The sequence below is a fragment of the Octopus sinensis genome, linkage group LG29 (genome assembly GCF_006345805.1).
Source record: "Octopus sinensis linkage group LG29, ASM634580v1, whole genome shotgun sequence".
In the NCBI taxonomy this organism is placed as follows: Eukaryota; Metazoa; Mollusca; class Cephalopoda; order Octopoda; family Octopodidae; genus Octopus; species Octopus sinensis.
The window spans coordinates 7,616,662-7,632,448 of record NC_043025.1 but is presented as its reverse complement, the minus strand read 5'-3'; the positions used below and the strand labels follow the sequence as shown (position 1 = coordinate 7,632,448).

General features: G+C 46.2%; 1 protein-coding gene across 3 annotated transcripts in view; it reads right to left on the bottom strand.

Annotated features, from left to right (window-relative positions):
* Positions 1-643: 643 nt before the first annotated feature.
* LOC115226075 (bleomycin hydrolase) overlaps positions 644-15,787 on the bottom strand; it is a 132,915-nt gene continuing 117,771 nt past the window's right edge. For all 3 annotated transcript variants that reach the window (XM_036514979.1, XM_029797049.2, XM_036514978.1), the window contains 5 exons: positions 13,863-14,093; positions 11,508-11,600; positions 3,619-3,774; positions 2,872-3,030; positions 644-784 (listed from right to left, as the gene is read on the bottom strand). In XM_036514979.1, the coding sequence (XP_036370872.1) occupies positions 710-784; positions 2,872-3,030; positions 3,619-3,774; positions 11,508-11,600; positions 13,863-14,093 (714 nt within the window). In that variant the 3' untranslated portion in view covers positions 644-709. The remainder of the gene's footprint in view (positions 785-2,871; positions 3,031-3,618; positions 3,775-11,507; positions 11,601-13,862; positions 14,094-15,787) is intronic.

Sequence of the window (15,787 nt, the reverse complement as noted above, 5' to 3'; positions counted from 1 at the left end):
TAGGCCATCTTTTATACCAAGACAAAACAATGTACATGATAACACTTCCAATCAGTTAAGATCAGAAGCCATGAGAGCCTCTACCTGGTACTGCTATTATTATTATTATAATTATTATTATATGTAGTAGCAAAGCAAACTTTTTAAGCACATAGTCAAGCCTAGGTCCCTAGGTTTGACTATGTAGTAGTAGTAGTAGTAGTGATGGTGGTGATGATAGTAGTACTAGTGGTGGTGGTAGTAGTGGTGGTGATAGTAGTACTGGTAGCGGTGGTGGTGAGTGGTGGTATTGGCGGTATTGTGTTGTTGCTGATGGTGGTATTAGTTGTTGTGTTGGTAGCGGTGGTGGTAGTGGTGGTGGTGGTAGTGATTGTGGGGGGTGTTGGCCGTAACGTTGCTTTTGTTGTTGGTGGTGGTGGTGTGCATGGTGGTGGTGTTGGTGGTGGTAGCGATGATAGTGTTTATGGTGGACATGACAATGATTGCAGAGGTTGTGGTAGCAATGCTGCTGCTGCTGCTGTTGAATAGTGGTAGTGATGGTGGTCACAGTTGTAGTAGTAGTAGTAGTAGTAGTAGTAGTATCACCATCAATGTATAAGCAGGCAACTGCCACCACCCACCACCTCCACCGCTGCCACCACAGCCGTGTCTGTTATAAGAAAAGGCAACGATTGGTGCACGAGGGAACATTTGACAGCAAGGGTGTTACTTACGCTCTCATATCCAGGCAGCCAATACCTTTCAACTGGTTCTGATGGGAATGATCACAGCCAAACCACACACTCTGGACAAAACAAGAGAAACAACGGAAACCATGATAATAACAATAATAATAATAACAATGATAATAATAATAACGATAATAATAACTATAATAATGATGATGATGATGATAATAATAACAATAATAATTGTGACTTCTGATCTTAATTGATTGGAAGTGTTATCATGTACATTGTTTTGTCTTGGTATAAAAGATGGGCTACAATGAATATTCTGCTCAATACCACAGATTTGCTAATGCCCTGATGCAGTACCAGGCAGTGGCTCTCATGGCTCTGATCTTAGCTGATTGAAGTGTTATCATGTACATTGTTTTGTCTTGGTATAAAAGATGGACTACAGCAAATATTCTGCTCAATACCACAGATTTGCTAATGCCCTGATGCAGTACCAGGCAGTGGCTCTCATGGCTTTGATCTTAACTGATTGGAAGTGTTATCATGTACATTGTTTTGTCTTGGTATAAAAGATGGGCTACAGCAAATATTCTGCTCAATACCACAGATTTGCTAATGCCCTGATGCAGTACCAGGCAGTGGCTCTCATGGCTTCTGATCTTAACTGATTGGAAGTGTTATCATGTACATTGTTTTGTCTTGGTATAAAAGATGGGCTACAGCAAATATTCTGCTCAATACCACAGATTTGCTAATGCCCTGATGCAGTACCAGGCAGTGGCTCTCATGGCTTCTGGTCTTAACTGATTGGAAGTGTTATCATGTACATTGTTTTGTCTTGGTATAAAAGATGGGCTACAGCAAATATTCTGCTCAATACCTCAGATTTGCTTGTCAGTTGTTTGACCGTAACCAGTTGAGCATGTCCCTTGGTGGCTGATGATATGTGCATCTCTGATCATGAGCAGAAGTAGTGGGGGAGCATCATAGCCATGTGTTGAGAGGAATTCTTTGGGGTTTGAATAATTCACCTCTGGAAACATGGGTGTTTCGTTCAATATCCTTAAACAACCCTTATTCAGGGACCTTTTGAGCGGGATGCGTTACTCGACCAGAAGAAAATTCTAACTGGGCCCCACCTGCAAGGTCATGTGCTGTTTATCTTGATATGAGATCACCATGTCGCGCACATATGGTTGTGATGCATATGCCTGGTGTACCCTTATCAGACGGGTAGTCATGATGGGTATACTGGGCTTCATATATTTTACTCCAGTATCCCTTTCATGGCATGCACTGCTCTCTCACTCAATAATAATAATAATAATAATAATTATAATAATGATAATAGGCACAAGGCCCAAAATTTTGGGGGAAGGGGTTAGTTGATAGCATCAACCCCAGTGTTCAACTGGTATGTATTTTATCAACCCCAGAAAAATGTTGAAAGGCAAAGTCGACCTTGGTGGAATTTGAACTCAGAATGTAAAAACAGATGAAATGTCCCTCAGCATTTTCCCTAGCGTGCTAATGCTTCTACCAGCTCACCAATAATACCTTGAAAATAATGAGAAGAATAATTCTTTCTTTATTGGTCTCAAGGGCCACAAATACTACATGCAGACAAACTCACACCCAAACACATATAAATACACACACACACCCAAACACACACACACCCAAACACACACACACCCAAACACACACACATCCAAACAAACCCAAACACACATAAATACACACACAAACACACACACAAATACACACACACCCAAACACACAAACACATACACAAACACACGCACATCCAAACACACACACACACACAAACACACGCACACCCAAACACACACACACATCCAAACACATACACGCTCACCCAAACACACACACATCCAAACACACACACACCCAAACACACACACACACCCAAACGCACCCAAATACACACAAACACACACAAACACATGCACACTCAAACACACACACACCCAAACACACACACACACACCCAAACACACACACACACACACCCAAACACACGCACACCCAAACACACACCCAAACAAACCCAAACACACATAAATACACACACAAACACATGCACACTCAAACACACACACACACACCCAAACACACACACATCCAAACACACACACACACACCCGTAAAACCAAAATACGTCACTGACCTTTTTACTCTGCAGCTGCATCAGTGCATAGTGTTTGAGTTTTTCGATGGGTTGGTTGATGTAGATGACAGGGTTACCCGAAGTCATGTTACCCAGGTATTCTACTGTGTAGGTCTTGTTGTAGAGGCTGCTGGGACGAGGGTCATTCACCAAACATACCTATGGGAGATAGATACAACGATAGCAAAGATAAATAAGTAATGGATAAACACACACACACACATGGCTGTGTAGTAAGTAGCTTGCTTACCAACCACATGGTTCCGGGTTCAGTCCCACTGCGTGGCACCTTGGGCAAGTGTCTTCTACTGAGCTCAGCAGAATATATATATGTATATATATATATATATATATATATATATATATATAAACAATTCGCTGTGTGCGTATTGTGAAAAAATTATATGGTTAATGGACAATATGTCCAATTTTTCGGCATATTTGGCATTAGAAATTTTTTCGTTTGCCCTTATTTATGAATTGTTTATAAATTTAACCTTTAAAGGTATTTTTTAATATGCTGGCCATTGATAAAATTTTTTTCAAAAAGAATTTTTTTTTTGAAAAAATTTAATCCTACATTACATATATATATATATATATATATATTATATATATATATATATATCAGGCCGTGCCGTGAGTAATTACTCAAGGTAGGCAGTTGGTGACCTTTATGTAGTAAAACACACAAAAAATAATGATCGTAAACAGAAAATAAAAAGAAAAAAAGACCTGATATCTTACCATATCTGAGACATCAAACACGGGTTTGATGTGTTCGTGGTAGAAATCATGAGGTGAGATGGGTCCGATAGAGTGATAAACCTTTGATTTATTGTAATAATCCCAGACGAACTCTTTGGGCGGCGTACCCAAGGTAACAGACAGGATGGTGTATAACTGCAAGAAGAAGATAATAAATGAAAGAATAACCATGTTTGCAGCTCTGTAAGATGCATTTGTGCATAAGATGCAGACTCTATTTTAACAATGATGTTTTGTGGAAAAATATATTTAGTATGCCGTAGGTGCACGAGTGGCTGTGTGGTAAGTAGCTTGCTTACCAACCACATGGTTCCGCGTTCAGTCCCACTGCGTGGCATCTTGGGCAAGTGTCTTCAACCATAGCTTCGGGCCGACCAATGCCTTGTGAGTGGATTTGGTAGACGGAAACTGAAAGAAGCCCATCATATATATATATATAAATAGGCGCAGGAGTGGCTGCGTGGTAAGTAGCTTGCTTACCAACCACATGGTTCCGGGTTCAGTCCCACTGTGTGGCACCTTGGGCAAGTGTCTTCTGCTATAACCTCGGGCCGACCAAAGCCTTGTGAGTGGATTTGGTAGACGGAAACTAAAAGAAGCCCGTCATATATATGTATATATATGTGTGTGTGTGTGTGTGTCTGTGTTTGTCCCCCTAGCATTGCTTGACAACCGATGCCGGTGTGTTTATGTCCCCGTCACTTAGCGGTTCGGCAAAAGAGACCGATAGAATAAGTACTGGGCTTACAAAAGAATAAGTCCCGGGGTCGAGTTGCTTGATTAAAGGCGGTGCTCCAGCATGGCCGCAGTCAAATGACTGAAACAAGTAAAAGGGTAAAGAGTACCTGGAGGGCAAAAGAAATATGGATACTCTTACCTCAAGATGAAATCAGTACAGAGCATCCTGCTTTGATTTACAAGAATCGGCAGACCTCAATGGTCGTTACCACACATGTACACTACTCTAACCCCTATCCAGAAGTTACTCTCCCTAGGAGATGCTTTTCACAGGTCTGATTCCCTTGACATCTTGATGAAGACAGAGGCTGTTCAAATGCCCCACTTCTTATTTCTTTACTACCCACAAGGGGCTAAATACAGAGAGGACAAACAAGGACAGACAAACGGATTAAGTCGATAATATCGACCCCAGTGTGTAACTGGTACTTATTTAATCGACCCCGAAAGGATGAAAGGCAAAGTTGACCTCGGCAGAATTTGAACTCAGAATGTAAAGACAGGCGAAATACCGCCAAGCATTTCAGCCGGCGTGCTAACATTTCTGCCAGCTCGCCACCTTGAAGTGTGCAGGTGTACTACAACTCATCAAAAGTGCATGTACAGAACACAGAATTATGTACAAATGTCAGGAAAGTGAACAGTGTATGAGCCATGATATACATGTGTGAATTCATAAAGCAGGGGCAGTGATATCAGGTGTAATGTTGGCAAATTTCAGGAAGCATGGAGGTTTTAAGGGAAGCAATGTCTTGGCAACTAACAACTGATGCAGGTAGTTCATTCCATGCTTCAGCAACTCTGAGTGTGAAAAAATGTTTCCGAAAGTCATGGGAGCTGTGCTGTTTTCTGACTTTGTAGGTATGCCCACATGTGTTGGACACATGGAGCTCAAAAAGATCCTCAAGGTGGTTGTTGGCACACAGCTTAGTGACGAGAAAGTTATTTTACTAAACTTTTTGATATTCTCAAAATTAATTAACCCTTTTGTTACCAACCTGGCTGAAACTGGCTCTGGCTCTGTTGTACAAATGTCTTGTTTTCTTAAGGTTTCAATTAAAATCTTCCACCAAACCTTACTCACAATTTATGTTCCTAATACAAGCTTAATGATAACCAAGTTATTTTACTAAATTCTTTGTTATATTTAAAGTAATTGAAAGAAACACAGAACATCTCAAAATAAATACAGTAACAAAAGGGTTAAAACAAGTGAGACCAAAACCCGTGGCCTCTACCTGGGACGTAGCCATCCCACTTATGCATACCTTTCCTTCTTGTGACACAAACCCTACTTGTGAAGACCTGTTGAGGCAAGTGAAAATCGAACTCAAAATCGATCAACATCAATGGAATTTGTAGCTGTGATACCAGTGCCGGTGGTACGTAAGAGAACCACTCGAACATGGCCGTTGCCAGCGCTGCCCTGACTGGCCTCTGTGCCAGTGGGACGTAAAAAGCACCATCCGATTGAGGCCGTTTGCCAGCCTCGCCTGGCCCCCGTGCCGGTGGCACATAAAAAGCACCATCTGATCATGGCTGTTTGCCAGCCTCGTCTGGCACCTGTGCATGTGGCACATAAAAAGCACCCACTACACTCATGGAGTGGTTGGCGTTAGGAAGGGCATCCAGCTGTAGAAACACTGCCAGATCAGACTGGAGCCTGGTGCAGCCTTCTGGCTTCCCAGACCCCAGTTGAACCGTCCAACCCATGCTAGCATGGAAAGCACCCACTACACTCACGGAGTGGTTGGCGTTAGGAAGGGCATCCAGCTGTAGAAACACTGCCAGATCAGACCGGAGCCTGGTGCAGCCTTCTGGCTTCCCAGACCCCAGTTGAACCATCCAACCCATGCTAGCATGGAAAGCACCCACTACACTCACGGAGTGGTTGGCGTTAGGAAGGGCATCCAGCCATAGAAACACTGCCAGATCAGACTGGGCCTGGTGCAGCCTTCTGGCTTCCCAGACCCCAGTTGAACCGTCCAACCCATGCTAGCATGGAAAGCACCCACTACACTCACGGAGTGGTTGGCGTTAGGAAGGGCATCCAGCTGTAGAAACACTGCCAGATCAGACCAGAGCCTGGTGCAGCCTTCTGGCTTCCCAGACCCCAGTTGAACCGTCCAACCCATGCTAGCATGGAAAGCACCCACTACACTCACGGAGTGGTTGGCGTTAGGAAGGGCATCCAGCTGTAGAAACACTGCCAGATCAGACCGGAGCCTGGTGCAGCCTTCTGGCTTCCCAGACCCCAGTTGAACCGTCCAACCCATGCTAGCATGGAAAGCACCCACTACACTCACGGAGTGGTTGGCGTTAGGAAGGGCATCCAGCTGTAGAAACACTATCAGATCAGACCGGAGCCTGGTGCAGCCTTCTGGCTTCCCAGACCCCAGTTGAACCGTCCAACCCATGCTAGCATGGAAAGCACCCACTACACTCACGGAGTGGTTGGCGTTAGGAAGGGCATCCAGCTGTAGAAACACTGCCAGATCAGACCGGAGCCTGGTGCAGCCTTCTGGCTTCCCGACCCCAGTTGAACCGTCCAACCCATGCTAGCATGGAAAGCACCCACTACACTCACGGAGTGGTTGCGTTAGGAAGGGCATCCAGCTGTAGAAACACTGCCAGATCAGACCGGAGCCTGGTGCAGCCTTCTGGCTTCCAGACCCCATTGAACCGTCCAACCTATGCTAGCATGGAAAGCACCCACTACACTCACAGAGTGGTTGGCGTTAGGAAGGGTATCCAGCTGTAGAACACTGCCAGATCAGACCGGAGCCTGGTGCAGCCTCCTGGCTTCCCAGACCAGTTGAACCGTCCAACCCATGCTAGCATGAAAGCACCCACTACACTCACGGAGTGGTTGGCGTTAGGAAGGGCATCGAGCTGTAGAAACACTGCCAGATCAGACCGGAGCCTGGTGCAGCCTCTGGCTTCCCAGACCCCAGTTGAACCGTCCAACCCATGCTAGCATGGAAAGCACCCACTACACTCACGGAGTGGTTGGCGTTAGGAAGGGCATCCAGCTGTGTAGAACACTGCCAGATCAGACCAGAGCCTGGTGCAGCCTTCTGGCTTCCCAGACCCCAGTTGAACCATCCAACCCATGCTAGCATGGAAAGCACCCACTACACTCACGGAGTGGTTGGCGTTAGGAAGGGCATCGAGCTGTAGAAACACTGCCAGATCAGACCGGAGCCTGGTGCAGCCTTCTGGCTTCCCAGACCCCAGTTGATCCGTCCAACCCATGCTAGCATGGAAAGCACCCACTACACTCACGGAGTGGTTGGCGTTAGGAAGGGCATCCAGCTGTAGAAACACTGCCAGATCAGACCAGAGCCTGGTGCAGCCTTCTGGCTTCCCAGACCCCAGTTGACCGTCCAACCCATGCTAGCAGGGAAAGCACCCACTACACTCACGGAGTGGTTGGCGTTAAGAAGGGCATCCAGCTGTAGAAACACTGCCAGATCAGACCGGAGCCTGGTGCATCCTCCCGGCTTCCCAGACCCCAGTTGAACCGTCCAACCCATGCTAGCATGGAAAGCACCCACTACACTCACGGAGTGATTGGTGTTAGGAAGGGCATCCAGCTGTAGAAACACTGCCAGATCAGACCGGAGCCTGGTGCATCCTCCTGGCTTCCCAGACCCCAGTTGAACCGTCCAACCCATGCTAGCATGGAAAGCACCCACTACACTCACGGAGTGTTGGCGTTAGGAAGGGCATCCAGCTGTAGAAACACTGCCAGATCAGACCAGAGCCTGGTGCAGCCTTCTGGCTTCCCAGACCCCAGTTGAACCGTCCAACCATGCTAGCAGGAAAGCACCCACTACACTCACGGAGTGGTTGGCGTTAAGAAGGGCATCCAGCCATAGAAACACTGCCAGATCAGACTGGGCCTGGTGCAGCCTTCTGGCTTCCCAGACCCCAGTTGAACCGTCCAACCCATGCTAGCATGGAAAGCACCCACTACACTCACGGAGTGGTTGGCGTTAGGAAGGGCATCCAGCTGTAGAAACACTGCCAGATCAGACCAGAGCCTGGTGCAGCCTTCTGGCTTCCCAGACCCCAGTTGAACCGTCCAACCCATGCTAGCATGGAAAGCACCCACTACACTCACGGAGTGGTTGGCGTTAGGAAGGGCATCCAGCTGTAGAAACACTGCCAGATCAGACCGGAGCCTGGTGCAGCCTTCTGGCTTCACAGACCCCAGTTGAACCGTCCAACCCATGCTAGCATGGAAAGCACCCACTACACTCACGGAGTGGTTGGCGTTAGGAAGGGCATCCAGCTGTAGAAACACTGTCAGATCAGACCGGAGCCTGGTGCAGCCTTCTGGCTTCCCAGACCCCAGTTGAACCGTCCAACCCATGCTAGCATGGAAAGCACCCACTACACTCACGGAGTGGTTGGCGTTAGGAAGGGCATCCAGCTGTAGAAACACTGCCAGATCAGACCGGAGCCTGGTGCAGCCTTCTGGCTTCCCGGACCCCAGTTGAACCGTCCAACCCATGCTAGCATGGAAAGCACCCACTACACTCACGGAGTGGTTGGCGTTAGGAAGGGCATCCAGCTGTAGAAACACTGCCAGATCAGACCGGAGCCTGGTGCAGCCTTCTGGCTTCCCAGACCCCAGTTGAACCGTCCAACCTATGCTAGCATGGAAAGCACCCACTACACTCACAGAGTGGTTGGCGTTAGGAAGGGCATCCAGCTGTAGAAACACTGCCAGATCAGACCGGAGCCTGGTGCAGCCTCCTGGCTTCCCAGACCCCAGTTGAACCGTCCAACCCATGCTAGCATGGAAAGCACCCACTACACTCACGGAGTGGTTGGCGTTAGGAAGGGCATCCAGCTGTAGAAACACTGCCAGATCAGACCGGAGCCTGGTGCAGCCTTCTGGCTTCCCAGACCCCAGTTGAACCGTGCAACCCATGCTAGCATGGAAAGCACCCACTACACTCACGGAGTGGTTGGCGTTAGGAAGGGCATCCAGCTGTAGAAACACTGCCAGATCAGACCAGAGCCTGGTGCAGCCTTCTGGCTTCCCAGACCCCAGTTGAACCGTCCAACCCATGCTAGCATGGAAAGCACCCACTACACTCACGGAGTGGTTGGCGTTAGGAAGGGCATCGAGCTGTAGAAACACTGCCAGATCAGACCGGAGCCTGGTGCAGCCTTCTGGCTTCCCAGACCCCAGTTGATCCGTCCAACCCATGCTAGCATGGAAAGCACCCACTACACTCACGGAGTGGTTGGCGTTAGGAAGGGCATCCAGCTGTAGAAACACTGCCAGATCAGACCAGAGCCTGGTGCAGCCTTCTGGCTTCCCAGACCCCAGTTGAACCGTCCAACCCATGCTAGCAGGGAAAGCACCCACTACACTCACGGAATGGTTGGCGTTAAGAAGGGCATCCAGCTGTAGAAACACTGCCAGATCAGACCGGAGCCTGGTGCATCCTCCCGGCTTCCCAGACCCCAGTTGAACCGTCCAACCCATGCTAGCATGGAAAGCACCCACTACACTCACGGAGTGATTGGTGTTAGGAAGGGCATCCAGCTGTAGAAACACTGCCAGATCAGACCGGAGCCTGGTGCATCCTCCTGGCTTCCCAGACCCCAGTTGAACCGTCCAACCCATGCTAGCATGGAAAGCACCCACTACACTCACGGAGTGGTTGGCGTTAGGAAGGGCATCCAGCTGTAGAAACACTGCCAGATCAGACCAGAGCCTGGTGCAGCCTTCTGGCTTCCCAGACCCCAGTTGAACCGTCCAACCCATGCTAGCAGGGAAAGCACCCACTACACTCACGGAGTGGTTGGCGTTAAGAAGGGCATCCAGCTGTAGAAACACTGCCAGATCAGACCGGAGCCTGGTGCATCCTCCCGGCTTCCCAGACCCCAGTTGAACCGTCCAACCCATGCTAGCATGGAAAGCACCCACTACACTCACGGAGTGATTGGTGTTAGGAAGGGCATCCAGCTGTAGAAACACTGCCAGATCAGACCGGAGCCTGGTGCATCCTCCTGGCTTCCCAGACCCCGTTGAACCGTCCAACCCATGCTAGCATGGAAAGCACCCACTACACTCACGGAGTGGTTGGCGTTAGGAAGGGCATCCAGCTGTAGAAACACTGCCAGATCAGACCGGAGCCTGGTGCATCCTCCTGGCTTCCCAGACCCCAGTTGAACTGTCCAACCCATGCTAGCATGGAAAGCACCCACTACACTCACTGAGTGGTTGGCGTTAGGAAGGGCATCCAGCTGTAGAAACACTGCCAGATCAGACCGGAGCCTGGTGCATCCTCCTGGCTTCCCAGACCCCAGTTGAACCGTCCAACCCATGCTAGCATGGAAAGCACCCACTACACTCACGTAGTGGTTGGCGTCAGGAAGGGCATCCAGCTGTAGAAACACTGCCAGATCAGACCGGAGCCTGGTGCATCCTCCTGGCTTCCCAGACCCCAGTTGAACCGTCCAACCCATGCTAGCATGGAAAGCACCCACTACACTCACGGAGTGGTTGGCGTTAGGAAGGGCATCCAACTGTAGAAACACTGCCAGATCAGACCGGTGCCTGGTGCAGCCTTCTAGCTTCCCAGACCCCAGTTGAACCGTCCAACCCATGCTAGCATGGAAAGCACCCACTACACTCACGGAGTGGTTGGCGTTAGGAAGGGCATCCAGCTGTAGAAACACTGCCAGATCAGACTGGGCCTGGTGCAGCCTTCTGGCTTCCCAGACCCCAGTTGAACCGTCCAACCCATGCCAGCATGGAAAGCACCCACTACACTCACGGAGTGGTTGGCGTTAGGAAGGGCATCCAGCTGTAGAAACACTGCCAGATCAGACCGGAGCCTGGTGCAGCCTTCTGGCTTCCCAGACTCCAGTTGAACCGTCCAGCCCATGCTAGCATGGAAAACGGACATTGAACGATGATGATGATGATGATGATGATGATGATGAAAGGCAATACATTTGTGTGAGTACATGTATGTGTATACATGCATGCATGTATGTGTGTGTGTGTGAGTGTGTACGTATACGTGTGTATGGGTATATTTATGCATGTTTGTCCATTAACAACAGGTAAGAGAGAAAATCAAAGACATGCAAGTGCTTACCTCTTTAACCATTCCCTCTTTTAGAACCTGTAGATCAGCATCTGTAACTCCCTTTACGACATTTTCTTGAAGGATTTTGCAGTATTCTCGCATCTTAGTAGAACAAAAACAGGACAGAAATATGGAATTATTTTCGAGTGAAATTAAGTTCCAAAACTTATTTATGTCAATATTATAACATGAGTGTGTGTGTGTGTGTGTGTGTGTGTGTGTGTGTGTGTGTGTGTGTGTGTGTGTGTTGCAAAAAAGTTTGCTTCTCAACAACATGGATTCAGATCTGTCCCATTATGGGCAAGTGTGTGTGTATATTTTTATCTATAAAAGTAAGGTTGTGTGTGTGTCTGTCTCCTACGATTTAGATTTCTAACTACTCCCACATTTTGCGGTGCAGTTTAACCAAAACTGGGTATCTTATAGTCGTGATTCATATCGAGCCCTTCTGGGTATTAGCGCGCGTCTACGATGAGTCTACGATTTAAAGAAAAATTTACCATCATTTTCCCCCATTTTTAATACATTTTTTTGCTATTATATAAGGGAAGTAACTCTCTAAAAATGTATTATTAAATCTCAGAACGTAAAAAGCTACAGTAACACCCCCACCTTTGTGGTTAGCCATATTGAGATGGCTATTATACTTTACATTCTAAAAATGCTTATATAGTTATTTCCCTTACAAACCCGAGCAACGCCAGGCGATACTGCTAGTATATATATATATCACCGTGACCGACCAGGCTATCAGATGTTACTACACATCGCTGGTCACAATGCACTTCGCATTGTTTTAGCCTTCAAATGACGCCACCCCGCTGGCTAAGCGAGCAGGCCAACAGAAGAAAGACTGAGAGAAAATTGTGGCGAAAGAGTACAGCAGGGATCGCCACCACCCCCTGCTGGAGCCTCGTGGAGCTTTAGGTGTTTTCGCTCAATAAACACTCACAACGCCCGGTCTGGGAATCGAAACCGCAATCCTACGACCGCGAGTCCGCTGCTCTAACCACTGGGCCATTGCGCCTCCACACACACACACACACACACATATATATATATATATATATATATATATATATATATATATATATATATATATATATATATATATATATAATATACATATATGCATACATACATACATAAATATGTGTGTGTGTGTGTGTGTCTGTATGATAAGAAATTTGCTTCTCAACCACATAGTTCCAGGTTCAGTTCCACTGCATGGCACCTTGGGCAAGTGTTTTCTGTTATAGCCTCAGGCTGACCAAATGACCAAATGTTTTTTTTTACCTCAATAGATGTCATTGATTGGTTGAAATTGCAGAAATTGAAGAAAAAAAACAACAAATATCTTACAAACTATAGAATTTCCTCAATAAAGCCAAGAGAAAAAGATGTTTTATAAACACATTCTACCAGTATACGAAGTTTAAAATTTTTTAGTTACATGGAAATTATTTGAAAAAACTGCCGTTCAAACCGAAAAGATCCGAGGGGTCAAACACATACCTTGTGACTGATGATGCTGACCAAATATCTAGAAGCCTCACAGGACACGGTGTCTGGGTAGATATTCTTTGGTACAATACCATATTTGGAAATCAAGTTGACCAACATGTCCCATTGGCCACCATCATCGGAGGCATTGACCAGCAAGTGGTCAACCACTCGGCTGCCGGCCGTGTTGCCGTTGCGAGCGCAGTCAATGAACGCATCCAGGATGAAGTTGCTTCTCTCAAGCTGAGGGAGAGAGAAAGAGAGAGAGATAAAGAGAGAGAATGAGTTAGAGAGTGGAGGGAGAAAGCAAGTGAAAGAGAGACACTGAGATATGTGCCTGTGTGTTTATACATACATTGCATGATAATATTCACACACACACACACAACACACACACACACATATATATATATATATATATATATATATATATATATATATATATATATATATATATATATATATATATACATATATGCATACATACATACATAAATATGTGTGTGTGTGTGTGTGTCTGTATGATAAGAAATTTGCTTCTCAACCACATAGTTCCAGGTTCAGTTCCACTGCATGGCACCTTGGGCAAGTGTTTTCTGTTATAGCCTCAGGCTGACCAAATGACCAAATGTTTTTTTTTACCTCAATAGATGTCATTGATTGGTTGAAATTGCAGAAATTGAAGAAAAAAAACAACAAATATCTTACAAACTATAGAATTTCCTCAATAAAGCCAAGAGAAAAAGATGTTTTATAAACACATTCTACCAGTATACGAAGTTTAAAATTTTTTAGTTACATGGAAATTATTTGAAAAAACTGCCGTTCAAACCGAAAAGATCCGAGGGGTCAAACACATACCTTGTGACTGATGATGCTGACCAAATATCTAGAAGCCTCACAGGACACGGTGTCTGGGTAGATATTCTTTGGTACAATACCATATTTGGAAATCAAGTTGACCAACATGTCCCATTGGCCACCATCATCGGAGGCATTGACCAGCAAGTGGTCAACCACTCGGCTGCCGGCCGTGTTGCCGTTGCGAGCGCAGTCAATGAACGCATCCAGGATGAAGTTGCTTCTCTCAAGCTGAGGGAGAGAGAAAGAGAGAGAGATAAAGAGAGAGAATGAGTTAGAGAGTGGAGGGAGAAAGCAAGTGAAAGAGAGACACTGAGATATGTGCCTGTGTGTTTATACATACATTGCATGATAATATTCACACACACACACACACACACACACACATCATCATCATCATCATCATCATCATCGTTTAACGTCCGTTTTCCATGCTAGCATGGGTTGGACGGTTCAACTGGGTCTGAGAAGCCAGGAGACTGCACCAGGCCCAGTCTGATCTGGCAGTGTTTCTACAGCTGGATGCCCTTCCTAACGCCAACCACTCCGTGAGTGTAGTGGGTGCTTTTTACGTGCCACCTGCACAGGTGCCAGACAAGGCTGGCAAACGGCCACGATCGGATGGTGCTTTTTATGTGCCACCAGCACGGGGACCAGACAAGGCCGGCAACAGCCACAATCGGATGGTGCTTTTTACGTGCCACTGGCACAGAGGCCAGTCGGGGCGGCGCTGGCAACAAATATATATATATATATCACTGTGATCACCGTGACCGACCAGGCCATCAGATGTTGCTACACATCGCTGATCACAATGCGCTTCGCACTGTTTTAGCCTTCAAATGACGCCACCCCACAGGCTAAGCAAGCAGGCCAGTGAGAATCAGAATCAAAATCGAAATCGATCAACATCAATGGAAATTGTAGCTGTGATACCAGTGCTGGTGGCACGTAAGCAAACCATCTGAACGTGGCCGTTGCCAGCGCCACCCCAACGGGCCTCCGTGCTGGTGGCACGTAAAAAGCACCCACTACATTCATGGAGTGGTTGGTGTTAGGAAGGGCATCCGGCCATAGAAACATTGCCAGATCAGACTGGGCCTGGTGCAGCCTTCTGGCTTCCCAGACCCCAGTTGAAGCGTCCAACCCATGCTAGCATGTAAAGCGGATGCTAAATGATGATGATGATGATATATATTAGAAGAAATGAGGTACTCAGAAATTCGGATGGTTTTATATTTACAGATATTTATTTGTATATTACATGTTTTTATACATCATGTAATATACAAATAAATATCTGTAAATATAAAACCATCCGAATTTCTGAGTACCTCATTTCTTCTAATATTAAATACCTGTACATCATCTCCAAACTTTCTAATATATATATATAGAAAAGAAAAGAAACGAAAAGAAATGGAGCAGTAATTAACAATGAGAAGTTGATTATTGGTATTAAAAAGTCATTATTTAATTGTAGTTCGGAACTATTTATATTAAACTACAGTTTTATCCTTAAATTACCAATTAGCTATAGTCCTACCTTATAGCTAGGACTATACATACTAAGGTAATACACCAGGAGTGTCTACGGATACATTTATCCCTTAGACGGTTGCATAAGCTCTAACTCATATTTTGCTTAACACACACACATGCACACACACACACATATTCATAAATATACATATATATGTGTGTGTGTATGCATGTATATATATAGGTGGATGGATGGATGGATAGCTAGGTAGATAAACAGATAGACAGACAGACAAACAGATAGATAAATGGATGGATGGATAGATAGAAAGATACATGGATGGGTGGATGACAGACAGACAAACAGATAGATAAATGGATGGATGGATAGATAGAAAGATACATGGATGGGTGGATGACAGACAGACAAACAGATAGATAAA